The sequence below is a fragment of the Balaenoptera borealis genome (assembly GCF_965194805.1).
Source record: "Balaenoptera borealis genome assembly, chromosome: 14".
NCBI lineage: Eukaryota > Metazoa > Chordata > Mammalia > Artiodactyla > Balaenopteridae > Balaenoptera > Balaenoptera borealis.
Genome location: NC_138875.1, coordinates 26,189,701 through 26,212,232, shown reverse-complemented (window position 1 = coordinate 26,212,232; position 22,532 = coordinate 26,189,701). Strand labels below are relative to the sequence as shown.

The 22,532-nt window shown below is 45.9% G+C and overlaps 1 protein-coding gene across 2 annotated transcripts in view; it reads left to right on the top strand.

The window, feature by feature from the left end:
• LOC309610446 (uncharacterized protein) overlaps positions 1–22,532 on the top strand; it is a 174,984-nt gene that overhangs the window by 90,318 nt on the left and 62,134 nt on the right. The window contains exon 4 of one of the 2 annotated variants that reach the window (XM_082353364.1): positions 5,807–9,937. The exons of the other annotated variant lie outside the window; for it this stretch is intronic. Within the exon in view, the coding sequence (XP_082209490.1) occupies positions 5,807–5,878 (72 nt within the window). The 3' untranslated portion in view covers positions 5,879–9,937. Of the gene's footprint in view, positions 1–5,806; positions 9,938–22,532 lie in introns of those variants that run through there. 2 annotated transcript variants of the gene reach the window in all.

The following is a 22,532-nucleotide window of genomic DNA, read 5'->3' as shown; positions in this document are numbered from 1 at the left end:
CAACTTTTTCTAAAGTTATTTTCTGATTTCCTCTTTGATTTCTTCATTGACCCATTGCTTACTTAGTAGCAAGTTTAGTCTCCATGTGTCTGTGTTTTTTTCATTTTTCTTCCTGTAATTGATTTCTAATTGTGTCCAGAAAACATGCTTGATATAGTTGCAATATTCTTAAATTTATTGAGACTTGTTTTGTGGCCTAGCATGTGATATATCATGGAGAAAATTCCATGTGCACTTGAAAAGAATGTGTATCTGCTGTTTTTAGATGGAATGTCTTGTAGATATCTATTAAGTCCATCTGGTCTAATGTGGCCACTGTTTCCTTATTGATTTTCAGTCTGGATGAGCTCTCCATTGATGTAGTGTGGTGTTAAAGTCCCCTACTATTATTGTATTACTGTCAATTTCTCCCTTTATGTCTGTTGATATTGATTTATACATTTAGGTGCTCCTATATTAGATTCATATATGTTTACAAATGTTGTATCCTCTTCTCAGATTGACCTCTTTAACATTATATAATGCCCTTCTTTGTCTTTTATTATAGACTTTGTTTTAAAGTGTACTTTGTCTGACATGAGTATTGCTACCCCAGCTTTCTTTTCTTTTCCATTTGCATGGAATATCTTTTCCCAGCCCTTCACTTTCAGTCTGTGTGTCTTTATCTCTGAAGTGAGTCTCTTTTAGGCAGCCTATGATTGGTCTTTTAAAAAATCGAATCAACCACCCTATGTCTTTTGATTGGAACATTCAGATCACTTAAATTTAAAGTAATTATTAGTAGGTATGAACTTATTGCCATTTTGTTACTTGTTTCCTGGTTGTTTTGGTAGTTCTTCTCTGTTTTGTCTTTATTATTTTAGTCAATTCCCTTGTGGTTCATGCTTTTCTTTAGTGTTGTGTTTGGGTTCCTTTCTCTTTAATTTTTGTGTATCTATTATAGTTTTTAATTTGTGGTCACCATGGAATTCATATAAGTTGACCTGTAACTATATCTACTTGTTTTAAATTGATAGTCATCTAAATTCAAACACATTTTAAAAGATCTACATTTTAGAATCTCTCCTCCTACAACATTTTACGTTTTTGATGTCATATTTTACATCTTCATGTCTATTCCTTAATTGTTTATTGTAGTTATAGTTGATTTTACAATATTTGTCTTTAATCCTTTGTATTAGCTTATTTAAGTTGTTGATTCACTGCCTTTACTATATATTTGCCTTTACCAGTGAGATTTTTCCTTTCATGTATTTTCTTATTTCTTGTTATGGATCTTCTTTTTTTTTGGTCACAGAAGACCCTTTAACATTCCTTGTAAGGTTGGTTTAGTGGTGATGAACTCTTAGCTTTTGCTTGTCTGGGAAACTCTTTATCTCTCCTTCAATTCTGAATGATAATTTTGCTGGGTAGGGTATCCTAGGTTGTAGGATTTTACTTTCAGCACTTTAAATATATCATGCCATTCCCTTCTAGCCTGCAAAGTTTCTGCTGAAAAAGTGGCTGTTATCTTTATGAAGGTTCCCTTGTATGTGACTCTTTGTTTCTCTCTTGCTGTCTTTAAAGTTCTCTTCATCTTTAACTTTTAATTATGGTATATCTTGGTGTGGGTCTCTTTGGATATATACTGTTTGAGACTCTTTATCTCTCCTAGACCTGGATATCTGTTTCTTTCTTCAGATTAAGGAAGTTTTCAGCCATAATTTCATCAAATACATTTTCTGCCTCTTTTCCTCTCTTCTCCTGCTGGGACCCCTGTAATACAAATGTTTGTACCCTTGATGTTTTCCCAATGAGCCCTTAAACTATCCTATTAAAAATTTTTTTTCTTTTGCTCATCTGATTTGGTGATTTCCACTCTTCCATCCTCCAGGTCACTTATGGATTCTTCTGTATCACCCAATCTTCTGTTAATTCCTTCTAGTGTGTTTTTTATTTCAGTTATTGTGTTCTTTAGCTCTGATTCATCCTTTTTTATATTTTCTAGTTCTTTGTTGAAGTTCTTACTGTGTTCTTCTATTATTCTCCTGAGTTCAGTGAGCATTTTATTACTATTGCTTTGAACTCTTTACCAGGTAAGTTATTTATCTCCATTTCATTAAGATATTTTCCTGGGGTTTCATCTTATTCTTTCATCTGAAACATATTCCTTTGTTTTTTCATTTTGTTTGACTCTCTCTGTTTGTCTCTATGAAATTAGGTGAAACAGTTACCTATACCAGTCTCGAAGGTGTGTCCTTGTGTGGGAGCATCCCTATGCAGGCTGCATGTGCCCAGTGGCTTTGGTGGGAGAAATGAATCTGAAGTGAGTGCCAGCCATATCCTCTCCTGGGTTGCACTGGCAGCCACTACCTTGGTGGGAGGTAGGGCTGGAGTCAGAGGTGCTAGAGCCAGAGCCAGGTGTGAGTCAAAGCTTTTCCCAGGCTCAATGGTGGTCACCACTCTATGGGGGAGGGGGCAGGGCCAGGGCCCAAGGGGCTGGAGCAGGAACCTTGAGGGAGTTGGGCTTTTCCTTTATGTGATTGCAATCTTTGCCTTAGCTAGAGGCAGGGTTGGGGTCCAAGGTGTTGGAGCCACTCTTCTGATCTGGCTCTGCTTTCTCCTTGGTACTCACATGTGCAAAGGCAATGATGGTCTCCACCTTAGAGGGGAGTAGTGCTGGAGCAGGAAGGGATGAAGCAGGAGCCCAGTGCAGGCTGGGGTATGTGTTGAGGCCATCCTGGCAAGCTGGCCAGAGCACTAGGCAGTTTTCAATCTGGGGCCTCTGTGCTGGGACTGGAAGCAGTCAAGTCTGTGTGCATGTTCTTCAAGAGTGGACTTTTGGTTTCTTTACAGCCTTCTGGTAAACCCCACTGGTTTTCAAACCAGCTAAAGGAGCTTGTCTTCCCTGTGTTGGACCCCAGAACTGGGATGCCTAATATGGGGCTCAAACCTTTTGCTCCTTAGGGAAGTTCCCTGAGCCTGTGATATCCCCCTCATCTTCTGGATCACCCACGAGGGGTACGGGTTCTGACTAGATTGCTTTCCCTCCCCTCCTACTAGACTCTGTGTGGTCCTTTCTTTATAGCCTTGGTTGTAGAAGAGCCTTTCTGCTAGTCTTCATGTTGTTCTCAGTGAGAGTTGCTGTATATGTAGTTGTAGCTTTGATGTGTTTGTGGGGAGAGGTGAACTCAGGATTTTTGACTCTGCCATCTTGATCCTGCTTCTGGTTCCTTCTTAAAGCTTTTATGGTCAATTATCTCACCACCACTCTTTCTTTTGAGGTTCTTTTCCACTTTTATCTCGAACTTCAAACAGCACCGTCTTTATTCCACACTCAGCAATTCTTGATTGAGTGTCTCTGCTGCCTAAGGAATGTTCCACATGATAACATAGAAACAGACAATGCACAGCACAGACCCTCAGAGCAGCTTACAGCCCAGTCTTGATTTGGTCTCTTTTTACAAGGGTATTTTTAAGAAATATAAAACATAGTACATTGATGTAAAACATTCAGAGAGTACAGAGTCTAAAAAGTGACAAGCCAAAGCACAACTTTGTTGAGCTTCTCGGTTGGTGAACATGTGGAGGTGCTGGGAGAGGGCAGGGAATCTCTACCCACCTTCCTGCATTCCTTGTCCTATGCATCTCTTCCATCTGGCTGTTCCTGAATTATATCCTTTTATACCAAACTGGTATAATGACATGATTGTATATGTAGAAAATACCAATGAATCTACAAAAAATCTCCTGGAACTTATGAGAACTAAGAAAAGAACAAATGAAACTCAAACGTAGCAGAAAGAAGGAATCAACAGAGATAAAAATAGAAATAAATGGAATAGAGACTAGAAAAACGATAGAAAAGATTAAAAAAAGAAGAGTGGATTTTTTTAAAAGATAAACAAAATTGAAAAAACTTTAACTAGACTAAGAAAAAAAGAGAGAAGGCTCAAATAAACTAGAAAATGAAAGAGGAGACATTACGACTAATGCCACAGAAATACAAAGGATTATAAGTGAATACTATGAACAGTTAAGCACCAACAAATTGGATAACCAAAAGAAATGGATAAATTTCTAGAAACATACAACCTACCAAGACTAAATCATGAAGAAATAGAAAATCAGAACAGACCAATAATGACTCATCAAAAACTTCCCCACAAAGAAAAGCCCAGGACCTGATGGCTTTACTGATGAATTCTATGAAACATTTGAAGAAAAATTAATACCAATCTTTCTCAAGCTCTTCCAAAAAATTGAAGAGAAGGGAAAACTTCCAAAATCATTTTATGAAGCTGGCGCTATCCTGATCCCAAAGTCAAACAAGGACACTGTGAGAAAAGAACATTACAGGCCAATATTCCTGATGAGTATGAATCTAAAAGAATAGGTCTTAGTCATTCTCAACACACACATACACGCGCACATGCACACGCACACACACACACACACACACACACCAGAAACTAGGTGAGGAGGTGATGGGTGGGTTATTTAACCTGATAGTGGTAATCATGTCACAAAATACGCATTAATATATTAAATCATCACATTGTACACTTTAAATATATACAATTTTATCTGTCAATTATACCTCAATGAAGCTGTAAAAAAAAAGCACTTCTTTCTCCTATTTCTACTCTCCAGAAGTAACTGTGTTTCTTCTAGAAACATTCCAGACTTTTGCATTTTTTTCCTAATAATTCTGTGTGTGAGTCCCCATTTCCCAGTTGGGTCACAAACATCCAGACAAGGAGACTTAGTTTTCTCTCATGTCCCTCCACATCACCCTTCACAGACCTGGGCACACAGGACCTGTACAAATAGATTGGCATGAAATTCAGGGACAGAGAAAATTCTTTGAGGAACTTGTACAGATCTTAGTATTTCCTGTGTGTAGCTTTTTGTCCCACCTAGGGGATAAGCTCCTGGAGGGCAGGGCCACCCAGACTGTCATCAGGTTCTTCTTCCAGGCCCATGACTCTTCTGGGTTGCCTCCTCCCAGGCCAGAGCTTTTGGGTGGGTCCCAGGAGTTCAAGGCATCCCCCGGCCCAAGCAAGGGCAGCCCCAGCCTCAACATCCTGCATCCAGCCACTTACATCACTCTGCTTATATTATCAAAGAAATCTCAGAGGCCAAACACATCTTGTGAGAACTGCAAGGGGCCCCTTTCCCTTGATGTGGTATTTGATGGACACCCAAGAGAGAAGGCTGAGCTGTCGGAATGAGAGAGAGAGAGAGGGAGCTGGGGAGAGCCGGAGTATCAGAATGAGCGATGTGCAATGTTCAGGGGTCAACGCATTACAAAATGATTCTCGTTAATTATTTAGAGCCCACCATCTATCGTATGGCAGGTGTGGACAGCCAGGTTGGGATGTCTGCCTTTCTCTCTGAGCCACCGAGAGAGGGAAGCATGGGGCAGCCTTGGGCCAGTCTTTGGATGGTGAATCTGGGGGTGGCCCCATCATGGGGGTCCCTGCAAGAAGTGGCACCAGGCTGAGCAGGAGTCCCCATCTTTGAGACTGCTGGCATTCAGTGCCGTAGTGGTAGTGGCTCTAGGGCTCTCTACAGGTAGAAGACAAAGAAAAATCACCCCTGATAATACAGTCTCAAATAAGATAATGTACAGGCAGGCTAAAGCCATTTGCTTAGGCAGAACAAGCCAAAGGGTGGTGAGACCTGGGGAAGAGAGAGGCTGTGTCTGGAAAAAAAGTCCCTTAGCTCCCAGAGGAATAAGTTTTGCTCCCTCTCCAGCTTTTCCCCTTTGCTGAAATGTCTCCCTCTCTCCCAAGCCAAGTCTAACTGTTCATTGTCTGCCCAGCGATGGCTGGCCTCCCCCAGCATGGCCTGCTTGCCTGATGCCTGGACACCACTTCCAGCACTGGACGCCTGACCTGCACAGCTGGACCCTGGGTTCTGAACAGCATCGCCTGACCATGAGAGTCTGTCTCCGCTGCCCAGTTCAAGGAAGCCAAGCACGCCGGTTGCTGAAGAAGCGATTCTTACCCCATTGGCTTGAATGAGATTATTGTCAGAGAGATACTGAGGAGAAAGCAGAACAGAAAAGATCTAAGTAAAAAAAGAACAAACCAGACAATCATGGAGCAGAGGCAGCAGATCTGGGCGGTCAGCCTTGTGGGACTGGTGTCAAATGCACTGGGGTTGAACCCTGGCCCTGCCATTGAACAGCTGGTCACTTGGGCAAATTTACTAATCTCATCCAGTCTCAGTCTTTTCATCTAGACGAAGAGCTGGTGGGAGAAGTGATGGGGCAGGAAGCCTTCCCGGCTCCACTGAAAGTGAGCCCCGGGGCAGCTGCTGGGCACCTGGCTGAGCCTGGGCCTTCTTCCCCTGGGCCATGCCAATTGCAGTCTCACCTGGGGCCTACCTCTTGAGCTTGGAAGGAATCTGAACACCAGGAAAAGCAAACAAACAGGCGACCGCCCCGCAAGAGCCCATGAGCAAGCAGCCCACTTGTCCGGGAATCCGGAGGCCCTCGTGTCGCCCTGGCTCTGGAGCTGAAGGCTCCTGGTGTGGTCCTGGACACACTGTGTTTCCTTCCAGAGTCTTGGTTTCTTCATCTTCAGGACGAGAGAGGTCAACATTTCCCAACTTTTAACGTTCGCACAACTGGCCAACTTTAGGGAGCTGCACAGAGCCCAAGCGAGAGCCCCATGGGGCTCCTGAAATCCGGGCAGCGGCCGAGTCTCTGCAAACGTCGTGAGGAGAAGGTGTGTGTGTCTACAGTTCTTGTGTGGTTTTGTTTGCTTCCTCTTGAAATCGCACCTCCTCCGGGATCCTTTACAAACTGCTGTGAGGAGAACGAAGGACTCCCCTTCCTTGTTCACCCTCCCACCGATGCAAGTGCCCTTGCCTGTGTGCAGTGTGGGTAATCTTGCGTAGTCATGCTTTCAGCCCGTATTTCCACTTCAAACGCCTGCACAGCCCCTGTGCGTTCATCCCCACTGTGCCCCCATGATCTATGAGATGTCACTTGCTCTCTGGTGCCCAGAGACCCTGTTTTGTCGTGGTTCCTCATTTGCTCTAATGATTTGGGGGCTGTTTGGCTCGTACTTTCAGCGATGGCAGTGAAGATGTTCATGGTTCTATCTCCTTCCTCCTGGTTCATCTGTTGGCTGATCCCGAGTCCCCCCCTCCCCGCTCCCCCACTAATATTTTCAATCTTCCTTACTGGAGGTTTGGCACCTCTGGTGGGGACTCCACACATGCTGTCGTCAAACTGGATACCATCCTTCCCCACTCTACGTGCCTAATCCTGGGTTAGGTTCTGAGGGTGCCACAGGGGATGCCCAAGGCATGGTTTTGGCACGTAAAATTTTTCTGATTAACTTGGAGAGAGAATGAGTGAATCATATGAGAGCATAATATCGAGAGCTCTTGATATTATGATAGGGTTCCCTTAAGTGTAGGAAGTAATTCAGAGAAGAGACAAGAAGATGAAATCAAGCCAGTGGGAATTAGGAGAGGTGTGATCCAGTCCCAGAGATGGCACCCACTTGCTGTGTGACCTTCCCCTCTCTGGGCTTCAGTTACCTGATCAATAAAATAAGGAGATAGGTTATGTTAACTTAAACTCTAAGATTTAATAATTGTGAGACTTCTGGGATGAAGAAGGATTTAAGATTTGCCCCCACGTGAGGAGGCTTTGAATGAGGGACTAGAGGAGCCCGTGGGTACTTACTTGAAGTCGCTACTCAGCAAGTCCCAGGGCTGCCCCTCGGTCGCATCTCCTCATCATGACTGCACCCTCCTCTCGGTTCAATGCTACCTCCCCAGGTTGGCCTCAGTGCTTTCTCCCTCCCTCCTCCTCTCTTCCAAGCCTAGATTTTTCCAGTGTTTGTAATTGGTCCTCTGCTTCCCTCAGACATCGTTGAGTCAAGCTCAGCCAATTCCCTCCCTCTTGATGCATCTCTTTTATCCCTCTGCTTTTGGACCTTCCTCCCCCACCATCACTGCTTTCCCTTTCCCAGAACCTTGACTCCAGCTCATCCATCTTCACAGAGCGTGGCTGGTCCTGGCGTTCCCCTTCCAGGGCATTTGGGGGACAGGTGCTGTTGGGATGCACACATGGAGAGAATGAGATGCTCCCCCCTCCCTGGATACAGGAAGGATAATGATCTGAGCGCCCCCCTCCCAGGGCATGATGAGAATCAGTGAGTTAATGCCCATAAAGTATTATAATTACTCCATGGAGTCATCTGATGGAGCGATGAGGAACTGGGCATCTGGCTCTAATTTACTTAGAGCTGGAGAATTCAAGCAGAAGCGGCAGCCTCAATTTTTTTTTTTTTTCTTTTTGTACCAACCACTCACCCAATGCAGAGCAGTATTTCTAAACAGAGGCTGACATTGCCTAGTGAAATATAAGTATACTGAATTCTTGATTTGGGAGACCTAGATATCCTGTTCATTACAGATATCCTTGCCCACACCCGCCCCCCACTGCCCCTCACCTTTGATGGATTAAGAAACAGGTTCTGGGTCCTTCAGTGACATACTATCAACCACCCAGCTGATTGGTAATTGAATAAACTTCAACTCATTCTAGCCATGTGCCGTTTTCTACCCCCCATCCTTCCTCCTTCCTTTCCTTCCTTCCTTCTTTCCTTCCTCCCTCCCTCCCTCCTTTCCTTCCTCTTTCCTTCCACATGTATTGGTTGGGGTCCCTCCTACGGTGCAACCCCATGCTGGACATGACACCAGGTTTCCTCTTTTGGGTGCCCAGGCGGCAGGGGAAGGAGAAGAAATTGCCAACCTAGAACTCAACGGCACAGAGCCAGTTCCCTTAACAGAGTCACGCAGCCCTTGCTTCCCTTGCATCCGCCAGCCGCGTCTCCATCTATCGCCTCCCAGCGTCTGCCCCTGCCCGGTGCTGCTCTTTCTTCTACATCTTTTTTTTGTGTGTGTGTGTCCAGGAATGGTCTAGGAACTTGGCATTCCCAGTTTCCCCTGGATTGGTCTTAGGAATTAAGGCATTTGGTTTTTTTTTTTTTAAGGAATTCCTTTTTTTAATTTTAATTTTTATTATTTATTTTTTTATTTTTGGCTGTGTTGGGTCTTTGTTTCTGTGCGAGGGCTTTTCTCTAGTTGCGGCAAGAGGGGGCCACTCTTCATCGCGGTGCGCGGGCCTCTCACTATCGCGGCCTCTCTTGTTGCAGAGCACAAGCTCCAGACGCGCAGGCTCAGTAGCTGTGGCTCAGTTGCCTAGTTGCTCCGCGGCATGTGGGATCCTCCCAGACCAGGGCCCGAACCCGTGTCCCCTGCATTGGCAGGCAGATTCTCAACCACTGTGCCACCAGGGAATCCCTCTTCTACATCTTTGCTCATGCTCCATCCACAGATCTCTTCCTCTTGCTAATGCACTGAGACACAACCTTCTCCTTTCAAAAGCCTTCCGAAAGCACGTCTCTGCCTTACCCCACACTCACCAAGGAGCATTTCATCCTGAATCCTGCTGACAGCGGACCGTGTCATTTAGCTGTTCATTCTATGCATCTCTCAGGCTCTTTTGGGTCACTGCTGTCCAGACTTGCATGGCAGACAGACATGTTGTTACATGGTGGATTTGGTGGGGAAGACCACGCACCTTGCTTCACTTGTTAGCTCTGCGAGGTCAGCACCAAACCCCTTTGCCTGGTATTCCTGGCTCATCAGAGTCTGTTCCCACCTTTCCAATTGTCTAGCCATCTCTTCGCCCACAGGAGCCCCAGCCTCTGGCTGTGTCATTTCCATCATAGCTGCAAGCAAATGGCCATCCTTTGTAACATCAGGACCACTGTCCTGCTCTGTGTCCACCTCACCCGGAACCCAGCCCCTTCAGCCGTGAACTTGGGTATTACACATACTGACTGTCTCAGTCCCTGCAGATGTCTCTCCCCTCAAACCTCCTCCCGCATTCCAGCTTTGTCCCTATTAAAACATGGAAGCCTTATTTCTGTTTTTAGAGTATAATACCTTGGAAGTAGAGATGTTAATTAGAATAGAATCCCAATAAACCTCAATTAATACTAGTCAATTAATGATTTGCTGGTGTTACTAGGCTACTAATCTAATTTCTGGACTTTGGTGTTGAGTCTATTGCCTATGGTAGGCAGCTGAGGTCACAGGTTCTGCCTGGCCCAGACTCAGGGGTGGAAAGGTCATGAACTCTGGTTCTGGGGGGAGGTGAACCAAAAGAATTATTAGAAAAAAGTGGCAGCACCTCAAGTTAATGCCCATAAACAGTGCGTCCTTTGTAGCAAACAGTGTAGTTCTTCGGGTCCTGTTATAATTCTGTTAAGGGGAACGGTCATGTGTTAATATACATGAGCCTCATGCTTCCTGGGGACTCTCATTCGGCTAAAGCATTGAACACACTTGTAAACCGAAGCACATTCTGCTCCCTGGCAGGTAGTAATGGCTGGGAGAGAAAACAGCTACTTTCAGGTCAAACGAATAAATGTTTATGTTGGTCAAAGAAATTAAAACATGACCCTAGTGAATGAATTTGTAAAGCATCGTCCCCACCTGGTAGTAATTGTGCAACTGCTCTCTGTCACTTCTCTGCCCCCCACTCCCTTGCCCACTTCTGCAGCTTCCTCTGTCTGACCATGGGAATCACTTCTGCTGGATCCTCTCTGGCCGAAGCGCAGATTTAGCCAGAAACATTATACACACCTACAGATCCACAAACAGTGGAAATTAAGTGGGTCCTCAAAGATATCTGCCTGGGGCCGTGAAAAGCTTGAGTGGAAATGACCCTTCTGCAAGATGGTCTGACCTCTTCGAGGTCAGGCTTGCCTGTGGATAAACTCCTGCGGGAATGACAGTCCTCCCATCACCCAGGCAGAGACCACTCTGGGCAGGCCTCTGCTGGGGTTGGGGGCAGCTGCCTCTACTGTCTGGCCACTGGCAGCCCTTTCTCTGGGGTCCCCCGCTAGCCCCTCCATGGGGCACAGAGTGCTCCTGCCCAGTCCTTTGGCCTCCTCTGCCCCGCGCCGGGGAGAGTCAGTGGCCTGTTCCCGGGGCCCTGAGCCGCATCCAGCTTCCTGTCTCTTTTTCTTTTGTTGAAGCCAAACACAACAATGTAATTAGCTTGTTACAATTAAAGTGACTCGACTGGATAAATTGTAATCACCCAGAATCAAGTCAGGCATCCCTGCAGGTCCCGGACATCGCAGCTGAGCTGCCTCATTTGCATAATTAAAATATACAAATGATAATGGATTTTGTACTCAATTTCCAGCGGCTGTGAATTTGAGGAACTCTGAAATTAGAATAACAGAGATGAAGCCCGCCTTGAGGTAATGGGGATGACAAGTTTTGACAGTAGTGGTGTTTATAACACTAGTTTCTTGCCACAAAATAAATAAGTATAAAAAAGATTAGAGAGTGATATTAGTTAATAGTTCCATGGGCAGTGGGAAGTGGAGATAGACTATGATTACCTCAGTGAATTTACACTGCTTTTTCTTTTCTTTTTTTTTCTGACAAGCTCTCACCTAACCTTAGGGGATACCATCCCCCTGATTATGAGAAATTGAGAATGAATTAAATGCATAAAAAGGGTTGTCACAAATCGACTCACCAAAGAAAAAGGAGATAAATGAAATTAGCCTTGCTACTCTTGCTTCTAGCGAAGGGTGGGCTGATGGTGAAGTGTGTGAAGGAGGTGGAGAGAGTGGGGAGGCACTGGGATGGGAAGAGGAGGGAGGGGCTGAAGTAGTCAGGGAAGGAAGGGGGACAGAGTGTGGAAAACGGGGGTGTAGGCAGAACTGAACACTGTGGGAGCCAGACTACAGTTACTTACGGAGTGAGATTTGAGAGTCTTGGAAAGACTCGTCTACTCAAAATCTACTCTGCAGAGGGGACCAAGAATTCTGGGGGACACACATTTTTAATATAAGCACTGGTTCTCTGCCAATACAGTGAGTATCAACATATGAATAAGGTCATTCCTTTTCTTCCTGTAAACTAGACAAGGGCAGGGGCCATGTCTCCTATTCATCTCGTGTTCCTGGACCCAGCACATAGTAGGCCCTTAATAAGTATTTATTGAATGAACAAACGAATGGATAGGTGAGACTGAGGACAGCTTGAGCATATTGGGAAGGAATGGGAAAAGACCTGAAGGCTCAAATCACCTATTTTCCCATTTTTTTCTTGGAGCCTGCAGAGCCCTGGGCATCAGTCCCCGTCTGGAACGGCAGCAAGGTGTCAGAGCCTGTGTCTCTGGGGCCAGCCTGCCTTCATCTTGCAGTCAGTTGTTACAGTGGATGCTGGATGGGTTCCTTCTGCAGGAACAGATGCAGAGAGCAGCAAGACGATAAGCTGGTGAGGGCCAGGCCTCCTCCTCTCTGGGAAAGAGATCCAGAACTAAGGCTCTGGGTCTCTCCCATTGATGGGCTCAGCACAGCGGCTGTCCAATGTGGCAAGGAGGGATACTACTGGTCCCAACAAAGCCCTTGGCTGATGTGCCTTCCCACCTCACTGAAAGAGTGTGCAGGGTGAAGCACTCAGAGAATTGACCAACCAGCCAACCATTATATGGGCAGGGACTTTGGCAAGGAAATGTGCTGGGGGTGCTGGGGGCTGATGAGTGGAGTCTAAGGCTGAGGAGGAAGGGTGTGCAGGAACTCGGCCCCTCTGACAGGGTCTTCTGGGAACCATTATTCCCGGGAGCCCATGAACTGAACCCTGCTCTTGGCAAAAGTGTGAGGCCTCTGAGCCAGGAAAGGGGAAGGAAGGGCCACCTTCAGTTTCCCAAAGGGTGCTCCTCACACTGGCTCCCAGTAAGAGAGTAAGTAGCAATCTACATCCACTCTTGAGGGTCCTGGCTCTGGGGTGGGTGGGGAAACCTGCCTCATCCCAGATCCTGAGCGACGCTGGGACAGGATGCCACACAAAACTCCTTGGAGGAAGGGCACCAGTGCATACAGATCTGGAAATTTACAAACCCCACGACAGGGCTGGCGACTGCAAGTATCACGTTAGTGATGGGGAGAGCGAGCCACGTCCTTGTGGGTTAGAACAGCTGGGGGAGACCTTTGGGTGCGCCTCAAACGTGCACTGGGCTTCATTGTCCTATGTGTATCAGAAACGCCATTGTGGGCTGTGCATTGGTTCATTCAGTCTTGGCATCTGTCCCTGAAAGAGAGAATTTAACAGACATCACTCTAAAGGTTCAACAACTTTGGACTTGCCTCCAGCACTCCCAACTCCAATTAACTCCTTTTAATTAGCCATGAGGAATTTTCATAAGTTTATCCAAATCCTCTTGAATCCACTTGAATTATGGTCTGCTGCTTCATCTTATAATTATAGTTTTATTAATCTGGAACTCTCTTCTTTTAAAGTTGGGAGCCAGGAGGTGGTCCAATTCTACCACCTGGGATGGAGCACCACATCTGTTTTCATGCCTCTCATAATGTTCAGCAACGATCTCAGCCCTCAAGTCTCCAGATCGCATGGTTTGAGAAGTGTTCTCAATCTTCCTTCTAGTCCCCAGGCCAGGTACTCGCCTCCCTGTTCTGCCAAACAGCATACAGCATATTTCAGAGGCTGGGGATGCAGGGTTTCACCAAGGCAGGGTGTAGCAAAGCCCTGAAATCTGCTCTGGGGAGTGGAAGTCCCCTCACTCAAGCTCAGAGGGAGAGCCATGCCCTGCTGGGCAGGTCAAACCCAAGGAGAACTATGAAGAGGGCAAAGGAGACTTGGCACTGCCACTGAGCTGGGGGCCTGGTTACTCCCCCCAGCACACAGGGCCAGGAGGAAAGGGAAGGCCTGCTGACGACGTGTTGGATGGACAATCCCACGGGTGGATCACTGAGAAAAGTGGGAAGACAACAGGCCTCCCCCCCAACTTCCTTTTCCTAGAAAACAATGCTATGCCAACATTATAGTAAAGAATGTAAATTCCTTGAGGGCCTGGACTGTATCTATTTTATTATCATATTCGTAGCATCTTGCATAGTGCCTGGCACATAGTAGGTGCTTAGTGAGTATTTGTGGAGTGAATTAATGAATGAATATGTACAGTTTTTTAAAGTTAGCTACATGAAGAAGCATTACAAAAATATACACATATTCTTAGGCTCAAATCTGTCAGTTTTATTACTAAATCTAGCAGTGGTTATTTAACACCTTTAGGTTGACCCAGGGCTTATGTGTCAACCCTGGTGTCTAACAGTGAACAACGTCCTGGTTTGGTCAGTTATGCTGTGTCCTACTCTGGACAGAGCTGCTGTTACTGCCCTGGGCCAGGCCTGTCTCTAATCTGGAATATTGCCTTACTGGGTTCCTCAAATTCAATCTTCCACCACATCTTGTTTTCCACACTGCAGCTCCAGTGAGCTCTCAAATAAATTTGAAGACTTTTCTCTTTTAGGTGAAATGCTTTGCCTTCAAACTCACAGCAATCTAGCCTCTGTTCACCCCTCCAGCCCCAGCTCTCACTGCCCCTGACTCACAATCCACCTGGTGTTCCTCCCAGGCCTGGAAGGGTCCTAGGTTCTTGCTCCCCTCTGGGTCTAGCTCCACCAGTGCTGTGTCCTTGGCTCTTCCCACTGTGCCATTCAGGCCTCCAGTGGGTCTTCATGGCCTCCAGGAAGCTTCCTCTGCCCCCTGGGTTGGTGTCCCTCGCCCCAAGCATCCACTGCATTCTGAAAGTCCTCCCAAGTGGTTGGGGTCACTCGTTGTAATTGACTTTTTTTCCTGCATAGAACTGGAGATGGCAGGGGGACAAGGGTGGCTGTGCGACTCTAGCTCCAAGAGACTCTATCTAGTATTTGACAGATAGTGTGTTCATCATGGACTTTATTGTTGAATGAATGAATGATAAAAGGTGGTAACTGAAATTATGAGACTGCTAAGAAAGGAAGTGGAGGGAGGAGGAGGAGGACCTTGAGGGATAGTTGCACGCAGGGGATGGAAAGAGAAAGAAGCACCACAGAAAACACTCCCTGAGAGGCAAGAGCCAGCAAAGTTCCACATCACTAATGCCCAGGGAGGGCAGGTCAGGGCGGGGTCACCCGGCCAGGGATGGGCTTTTTGCACAGAGAATATGACCTACCTTCTTCCCTCCCAGATGCGCCTGATTTGGGTCAGGAGATTGTCAGGGTATCTTATTTTCCAGTCCTTATGAGGAAGACTAGATCACTGTCCCCTTCCCATTTGGAATTCTTTGGGACACGATTTTCTTGGGGAAGACGAATGTCACTATGGCTGCCCCTGAGTTCTCCTGGGCACGTGAATTTGGAGAGGGGACCCTCTATTCCTGGACAGCCCCTGCCTTTGGGTCTCTCCCTCTTGGAGGCAACACACATAAGCCAATTTGAGCCCTTGTCTATTAGGGGATTAATTTTTAATGGGTTTTATAGCATGGCAGATAAATCAGTTAGGGAGAGACAAGGTGCTGGCAATGCCTAATGAATATCGTTTGGGCCATTTAAAAGGGAAACCTTGCCGAAAGGGGGACAGCCACCCAGCAGTCAGACCAGTCATACAAGTGACTGAGGGGCACCAATGACTCCTAGCCACTGCCCCCTCCATCAGTGGCTGACAAATTTCTCCAATCTGTTGACCACTGATGCCAGGAATATCACTGCTTTTGGGGGAAGGGTCATGCCTTTTGTAAATATTCATGTACTTTTGAGATAGGATAAGGAACCCATTGTCAATATATAATCTCTTAGGAAAATACAGTTATGTAGATATTTCCCAAAGGACGTGAGAGAGAAGGGGAGGATTGAGTCAAGGGAATCCTGAGCGTTTTCCTGGGGTTGGCTGTGGTTGGGAACCCAGAAGACAGCATCTCAAGCAGAGGTATAAACACTTTCGGGGGATAATTGGTATTACAGGGGGCAGGCAAAGCTTTAGGAAGGGTATGGCACATTTTGCAATGTCAGTTTTAAAAAGCTAATGAAAAATCTTTTTCTTTAAAATATATTTTCATGGAGGAGAATGAAGAGTTGGCATGCCTAAAGAAATATCTTCTTGCTGTGTCCCTCCTTCCATTTCTGCTATAAGTGAGACTTCCTTCAGTGGTGGAGAGAGAACCAGCCTCAGGACAAAAGCTCTGGGTTCAAGTCTTGATTCCAAGCCTAACTAATAGAGGTACAGTAATAATGGGCAAATCACTCATTGTCCTATTAAAGAGTATACAATTAAGTGCTGAATTTTACCCTATAGACTGTAACACAAGGGGGTTCATTAACCTCTGAGGATCCTTCTAGCTCTAACATGCCATGACTATTAAGATAATTTATTGTATTTAATATGACTTAGAGTTAAGACTTATTCTTGTATGTGCCATATTTCTGGATGACTATGTCCTTGGAAGTGATGGTGTCTTCATGCAAAACATGTCAGGAAGTTCTCTTCGGGGATTACCTTTAGGGCTAGTGACCCACAAAGAAACATTCACTTTATTAAAAACAGTCATGCCTCACAGTGTGCTGGGAGGGGTGGGCGATGTGAGGGCCAGGGGATCAGGAAAGGCCAGCTAGGTGCAGCCCTGGGCACAGTCGTGGAGTTGTAAGAGGTGTTTATTTTAATGCTTTCTCTCTCACCCGGGCCCTTCATCACATGGAATTTGCCTTCCCTAGTTCAGGATTGTTTTGGTATTGCTAAATGAATGATACTCCTCACCACCCAAGGTTTGGTCATGCAGTTGGAGAGAAAACATTCAGCCCCAGACCTCCTGTGATGAAGATGCTGGCTTAGAGGTTTCAATGGAGTAGAAGACTGAAACAGTGGTTCCCACTAGACGGCAGTGGGGTTGGGGACACGTCGGAATACCATGGGAGGGGGAGGCATTTCCCTCCCCATTTCCATGTCATTCCCTATTTCTAGAGAGGACTTGGCTCATGCTGTGAAACCCAAAGGAGTGACTTTAATAGGGGAAATCAAAGACCATGCCATTCCAGGGGGGAGTCAGCAGGGAAGCCGGCCCTTATGTTTCAAATCACATGGGGGGTGTGGAGGGGCGGTCTTGCCAAGATATTACAGCTGTTAGTGACAGAACCAAGTATGTAAATCTAACACCCTAATCAGATTGTAAGGTCCACAAAGGCAGGCATGACATATTCTCCTGTGTCTCATAACATGTGGCAGAGTTGTAGGCATATAGTAGGTGCTCAGGAAAATCCTAATGACCTATAGTAGTGATTCTCAAACTTGAGCGGGCATCGGAATCACCTTGGGAAAACACAGATTGCTGGGCCCCACACCCAGTTTTCGGTTCAGCAGGTTTGGGGTGAGGCTCTGAGAATTCCCATTTCTAACAAGTTCCCAAGTGGTGCTGTGCTGCTGATTCAGAGACCACACTTGGAGAACTGCTGATGTGCATGTTTTATGAATTTACCCGTTTCTATATAATTTGAAACACTTCATTCCCAGGAAGCTTACTTTATTAGACAGTAAGTGGCTACGTGAGAAATCCCAGACTTAAAAGATACTAGTTTAAAAGTATTTAAAGTGAGTAATTACCTTCAGGGTGGTCTAGGTAGAAAGATTAAATAAATTAAGTTGAGTCAATAGGAGTTTAAGCATCATTTGTTAAAACAGTACTATTAGTTTTTCTTTTCCTGGTGGAAATTCTCTTCTTGTCACATAATCCTAATTAATTATTGTATAAAGACCTGAAAACTTAAATGCACAAGGGAGTAATAATCTTCATTCATTTCATTAACCAGCAGCTTCGAAAACCAGAACCAAGTGTGTGGAAAGAGCACAAACAACCTAAACTGAGCAGAGCTCCCTCCCCGCCAGCCTGAGGTCTGCCCTGTGCTGCTCTTGCCACCGAATGTGTCCATGTGCGTGCACATTGGCACTCCTAAGTATACCGTCTCTGTTCAATATAATCTTATCGGAGTTAGCCAATCAATATGCATTTCAGGAGTATTTATCACTGATTTTGCAATATGCTTTGTAATTACTGGATCGATATAAAATTCTCAGCTCATTAGGAGATTAGCTTTTTAAAAATCATTTATATTAATATGTTTAACTAAAGGCACTGGAGTTCCTTTAAAAAAAATTACTTGTTTAATTACTTACATTAAAAATGAACAAATTCTGTGACCTAAAAGCTCACTATGTTCAATTTTCAAAGGTCACATACCCTGTACTTTGCCTCGGAGAGAACCTCCAAATTGGTTGCTTTGTGGAGCCCAAACCATGATCTAGAACAAAATGGGAATGCCCATCTGAGTAACTTGATGAAGAAGAGGAAAGGAAAACAAAACCAAAACCAACCTTTAGGGCTGCTAAACATTGGCCCTGATTTACTAGTTTAATTTGGCGGTTTTGTGTTTTATTTCTCACTGGTTGTTTCTGTGTGATGCCTTCTTCCTGGAACAGAGCTTGCTGCATTTAGTCAACTATGAGAAACCAGACAATGGGCACTGAATACACACAAGGTGGATTCAGGAATTATGCAGATTTTTGGTGGTGATAATAACATCTCACCACCACCTCGGGAGGGGGTTGGGCAAGTGTCTACCCACTTTGTAAATGAAGACACTGAGTCCTGTGGGACGAAACGATGAGCCCCAAGTCACCTTGCCTTGGGTGGCAGAGATGGATCTGGAACACAGGTGTGCCTGTTGTTGGGATGAAAACTGGGCAGTACGGTCCTCTGGGGGGTTGTAGCTGTCACTCCCAGAGCACACCCCGCTGGACACTCTTTAACTGAGATATTCATGGTGACCTTAGAGCCCAAAGCAGCCCCTCTTAACCCCTCTCACAGGGTCCACGCAGAGCCAGGCTGCTCTGGCTCCAGACGACAACAACTGCCTACAGTTTTCAGGGCTTGGAGCTCAATTCTGGGGAGTTTTGTAGGTGTTTCTTCTACCACTAGGATTGCATCACCCTGGTCACCATCCCTGGGACTCATGGGAATAACAGTGATCCCACCCTTTTGTGCTGAACCTAAGTTTACATGATGCCTCTAAATGTACCATCCTATTTAATTCTCACAACAACTCTATGAGATGGGCTAGTGCCATGGTCCATTTTACAGGTAAGGGCTAGGGAAGCTCATGAGGGTTAAGTGAATTTCCAGTGGTCAGTGAATGACTGAAAATGCACCCCCTGCCTCACTACACGGTGCAGTCTTCCCGGGAGAGGGAAGAGCCCTAAACACTGAGTCCGGAGGCCAGGCTCTTGTATCCACTCTACTTTTCATTTCCTTGGATCTCAATCCCATCTCAGGGAGGTGGTGATGGATCTTCTGCTCTTCTCTCCTTCTGCTGCGATTTATTTCAAATACGCAGCAGTTTTTTTTATTGGATTCTGCATCGACGATAGCAGGGGTGCCTCATTGCACGGCAGGTCCCGTGGAGCAGACTGATTCTCTCGTGTGAAGGAGCTTACTCTGTGTTGAAAACAACATTCATCCAAGAATGCTGTCTTAGGATCCAAGCTTCTTGTCCTTTGAGTGGATATGAGTTTCTGGTTGGTGTACTTGCAAACACATCGTGTTCAAGCAGTCAGAGTTTCAACCTTTAAACTTCCCCATGCGCTGTGGCCACAGCCTGAACACTTAGCCCCGTCTTCCATGCCTGTCAGCTCCTCCTCTGCACTCACACCACCCCTCGTATCTCTGGGAGGCTGGCAAGGTGGCTGAACTGGGGGGTTCTTAGAGCGTGGTGATTCCATGCAGCTACTCTCCACTGTGGAAGAAACCAGTAAAAATGCTTGCAGGGGTCCAGTGTTCAGTCACCTCCCTGTCAGGAGATGGTCTTATTTTGAGGGAGCACTGGCCTGTGGCTTCAGCCTGCAGAGCCGTCATGGCCAGAAACCCCCAAAATGCTGCCTAGTGTCTTTTGTCCTTTTGGAAGAAGCCTGGGTTGGAAATGACAGGAATGACACTTACATATATCTGCATGGTACTTATAAAGTTCTTTCACATGCATGATCTCAGCTGGTCCTCCCAGAAACTCTGTAGGTTGGCTGGTCAATTCACAATGCTACCATTTTATAGGTGAGGAAACCAAAGCTTCCCCAGTCCCACATCTGAGTTAGGTGCCCCTCCTACATGCTCCCACCATCCCCTTCCCATCTCTTATGTAGCGCTTAGAAACATGCTACTGTAATTGCCCATTGACTTGGCTGCTTCCCCCACTAGGATGAGAGCTTCATGAGAGCAGGGACTTTGTGCCACTGGGTCATGGCTGCATCCCCAGTGGTCTGCACAGTGCCTGGTATAGAGTGGGCGCTCGGGAAATACTTATTGAATGAACTATGAATGGAAGGACAGCTGAGTGGACAGGAGGATGGGTAGATGGAGAAATAAGTGAATGAGAAGCAGGTTCTCTCAACTGGGATTCCTGCCCATGGTTGCCCAGGAGCGCAGTGGCCTCCAGAGGTCAGCAAGGGCAGGTATGAGGGAGATGCTGATGAATACGTAGAAGACGTGGTGGTGGAGAGTGAGGGCTCTAGTGATGCCTGAGACAAAATGGGCATGATGGAGTTTGTACTGGGGCCTGTTTGTCTCTCCTCTTGGGGCTCTCCCTCCTCATTCCAATGGACTTGCCCATTGCCCCAGGTGATCCAAGTTCTTTCCTGGGACATATTTCTCAGGCTTTGGAATCCCACCAAAACATACTGTGTTGAGTACCCTTCCAATACATGCCTCAGCTGGCGGAGCAAAGAAAGATGCTGACAGAGTCATTCACCCAGAGGTGGGAATGACTAGCAAGGTTTGAACATGTTACCCCTGTGGAATTTCAGTCACCTACACAGAAGCTGGGCCTGACCCAGGGTGCACATCCGCTGACTACTGGACCCTGCTGCTCCTCTGGAAAGAAGGGCACTGTGGCTGCCATCCCAGGGACTCCTGTTAATAAATCAGAGTTCTCTGCCACCAGCTGCTTGGCATATTGTTCTTGCACCACGAGTGGAGTTGCCAAACTGTCAGTGTCTTGGTTGGGGTGACATGGTGGCTGGTGTAATTAACCCCCTTGATGCATCTCCCCCTGGAGTTCACCCAGAGAAACCGGGCTCCAAGATGGCCCATGTGGCAGTGGGAATGGAAGGCTGTTGGTCTGGCTGCCCTCACAGGGAGGAAGGATAAATCAGGAGGGAAGCTGACAAAGTAGGGAGGGAGCAGCTGTTCCCCAGGATGGGGGCGAGAGATGCTGGGCTGCAGCCTATGGTGGTGGGAACTCCCTCTGTCTCTGTATCAATGTCCTCACTCTCAATGGGCATCCTTGGAATTTGAGTAGTAATGGGTGTCTTTGGAACTTTGAACTCTTTCTTCCATGCTCCTCAACTCATTTTGCCTCACAACAGCTTTTAAAATTATTGTTGAAAAGAAAATGCAATGAGGAAAAATTTTACAAATGACCTTTGATGGCACCATCACAAGAATCTCAGATTTGCATATTACTATAGAGCTCTGGCTCATATGCATATTTATTATTAATTTTTTGGTAGTTGATCATTAAGGTCCTCTCTTTATTTTGCACTCTCTTGTCATGATTTTTTTAAAGAAGGGGAAGCAAGTGCAGGGCTGTGAAGCTGCTGTCCTAACTCAGCCCCGGGCTGCTCTTACTGGGGGCGCCTGAAGGCAAGGCCAGTGTTGGGGTGTTAGGAACAGAGGCATGGACAGAAAGGCCTCTTGGAGACTGCTTTCCATATCTGGTTCTGTGATGTACATGAGACCATCCTGACAGCACTGCTCAGAGCCTGGTTGGTATCTTCACTGGGCAAGAGGCCCATGGGTGTGTTGGGGTGACAGGCCATAGCTTTCACTTTCCAGATTGTTGGTGTCAGCAGGAACCTAGAGAGACCTTCCCATTGTACAGATGAGGAAACTGAGGCTTGGGACAGGAAGTGACTTCCCTTCCATCTTCTAAGGAGGGTATTCCCTTATGAATTGCATGCGTTGCAGGGGGCAGTTCAAGATCATAGAGAAAAATCTATGGTTCACATTAAGGAATCAGGTGTGACATTTAAGTTAAATCACAGCAAATGAACATATATTTTTGACTTATAGAAACAGCAATTTCATATAGTTCAACTTGTTATTTGAGGAGGCAAGACATACGTGAAGAGACCTCCCAGAAGATAAGAAACAAAAACATTTAAAGAACAATTCAAAAGGCTTATTGAAAAGCTGCCATAAGGCATTTATTATTTTTAAAAAATTGCTTAGTTTAAGGGAAATAGCAGAGTCATGTTCAGATTTGCCCTCCAAAGTATGAAGAGTATTTATCATACATAGTACCACATGGTGTCTGATACATAGTAGGTACTCAGTGAATGTCTTTTCAATGTACAAATAGTCATATTGTTCATTTCTGGCTAGCTGTTGCCTCAGCATTTCGTTTGGCTGTCTGTAACAGAGTCTGACCACAGAGGCTTAAACAATTAGTGATTTTAGTTTTCTCACATGAAAAATAGACAAGAATAGGCTGTCCAGAGCTAATGTAGCTATTCAAGCAATTCATCAGGGACCAGATGCCCTCTTTCTACTCTGTCATCCTTAGCATTGACCTTTGCTGCTTCCCCCTCAGAAGATCAGGTCCGGGTTCTAGGCTGGG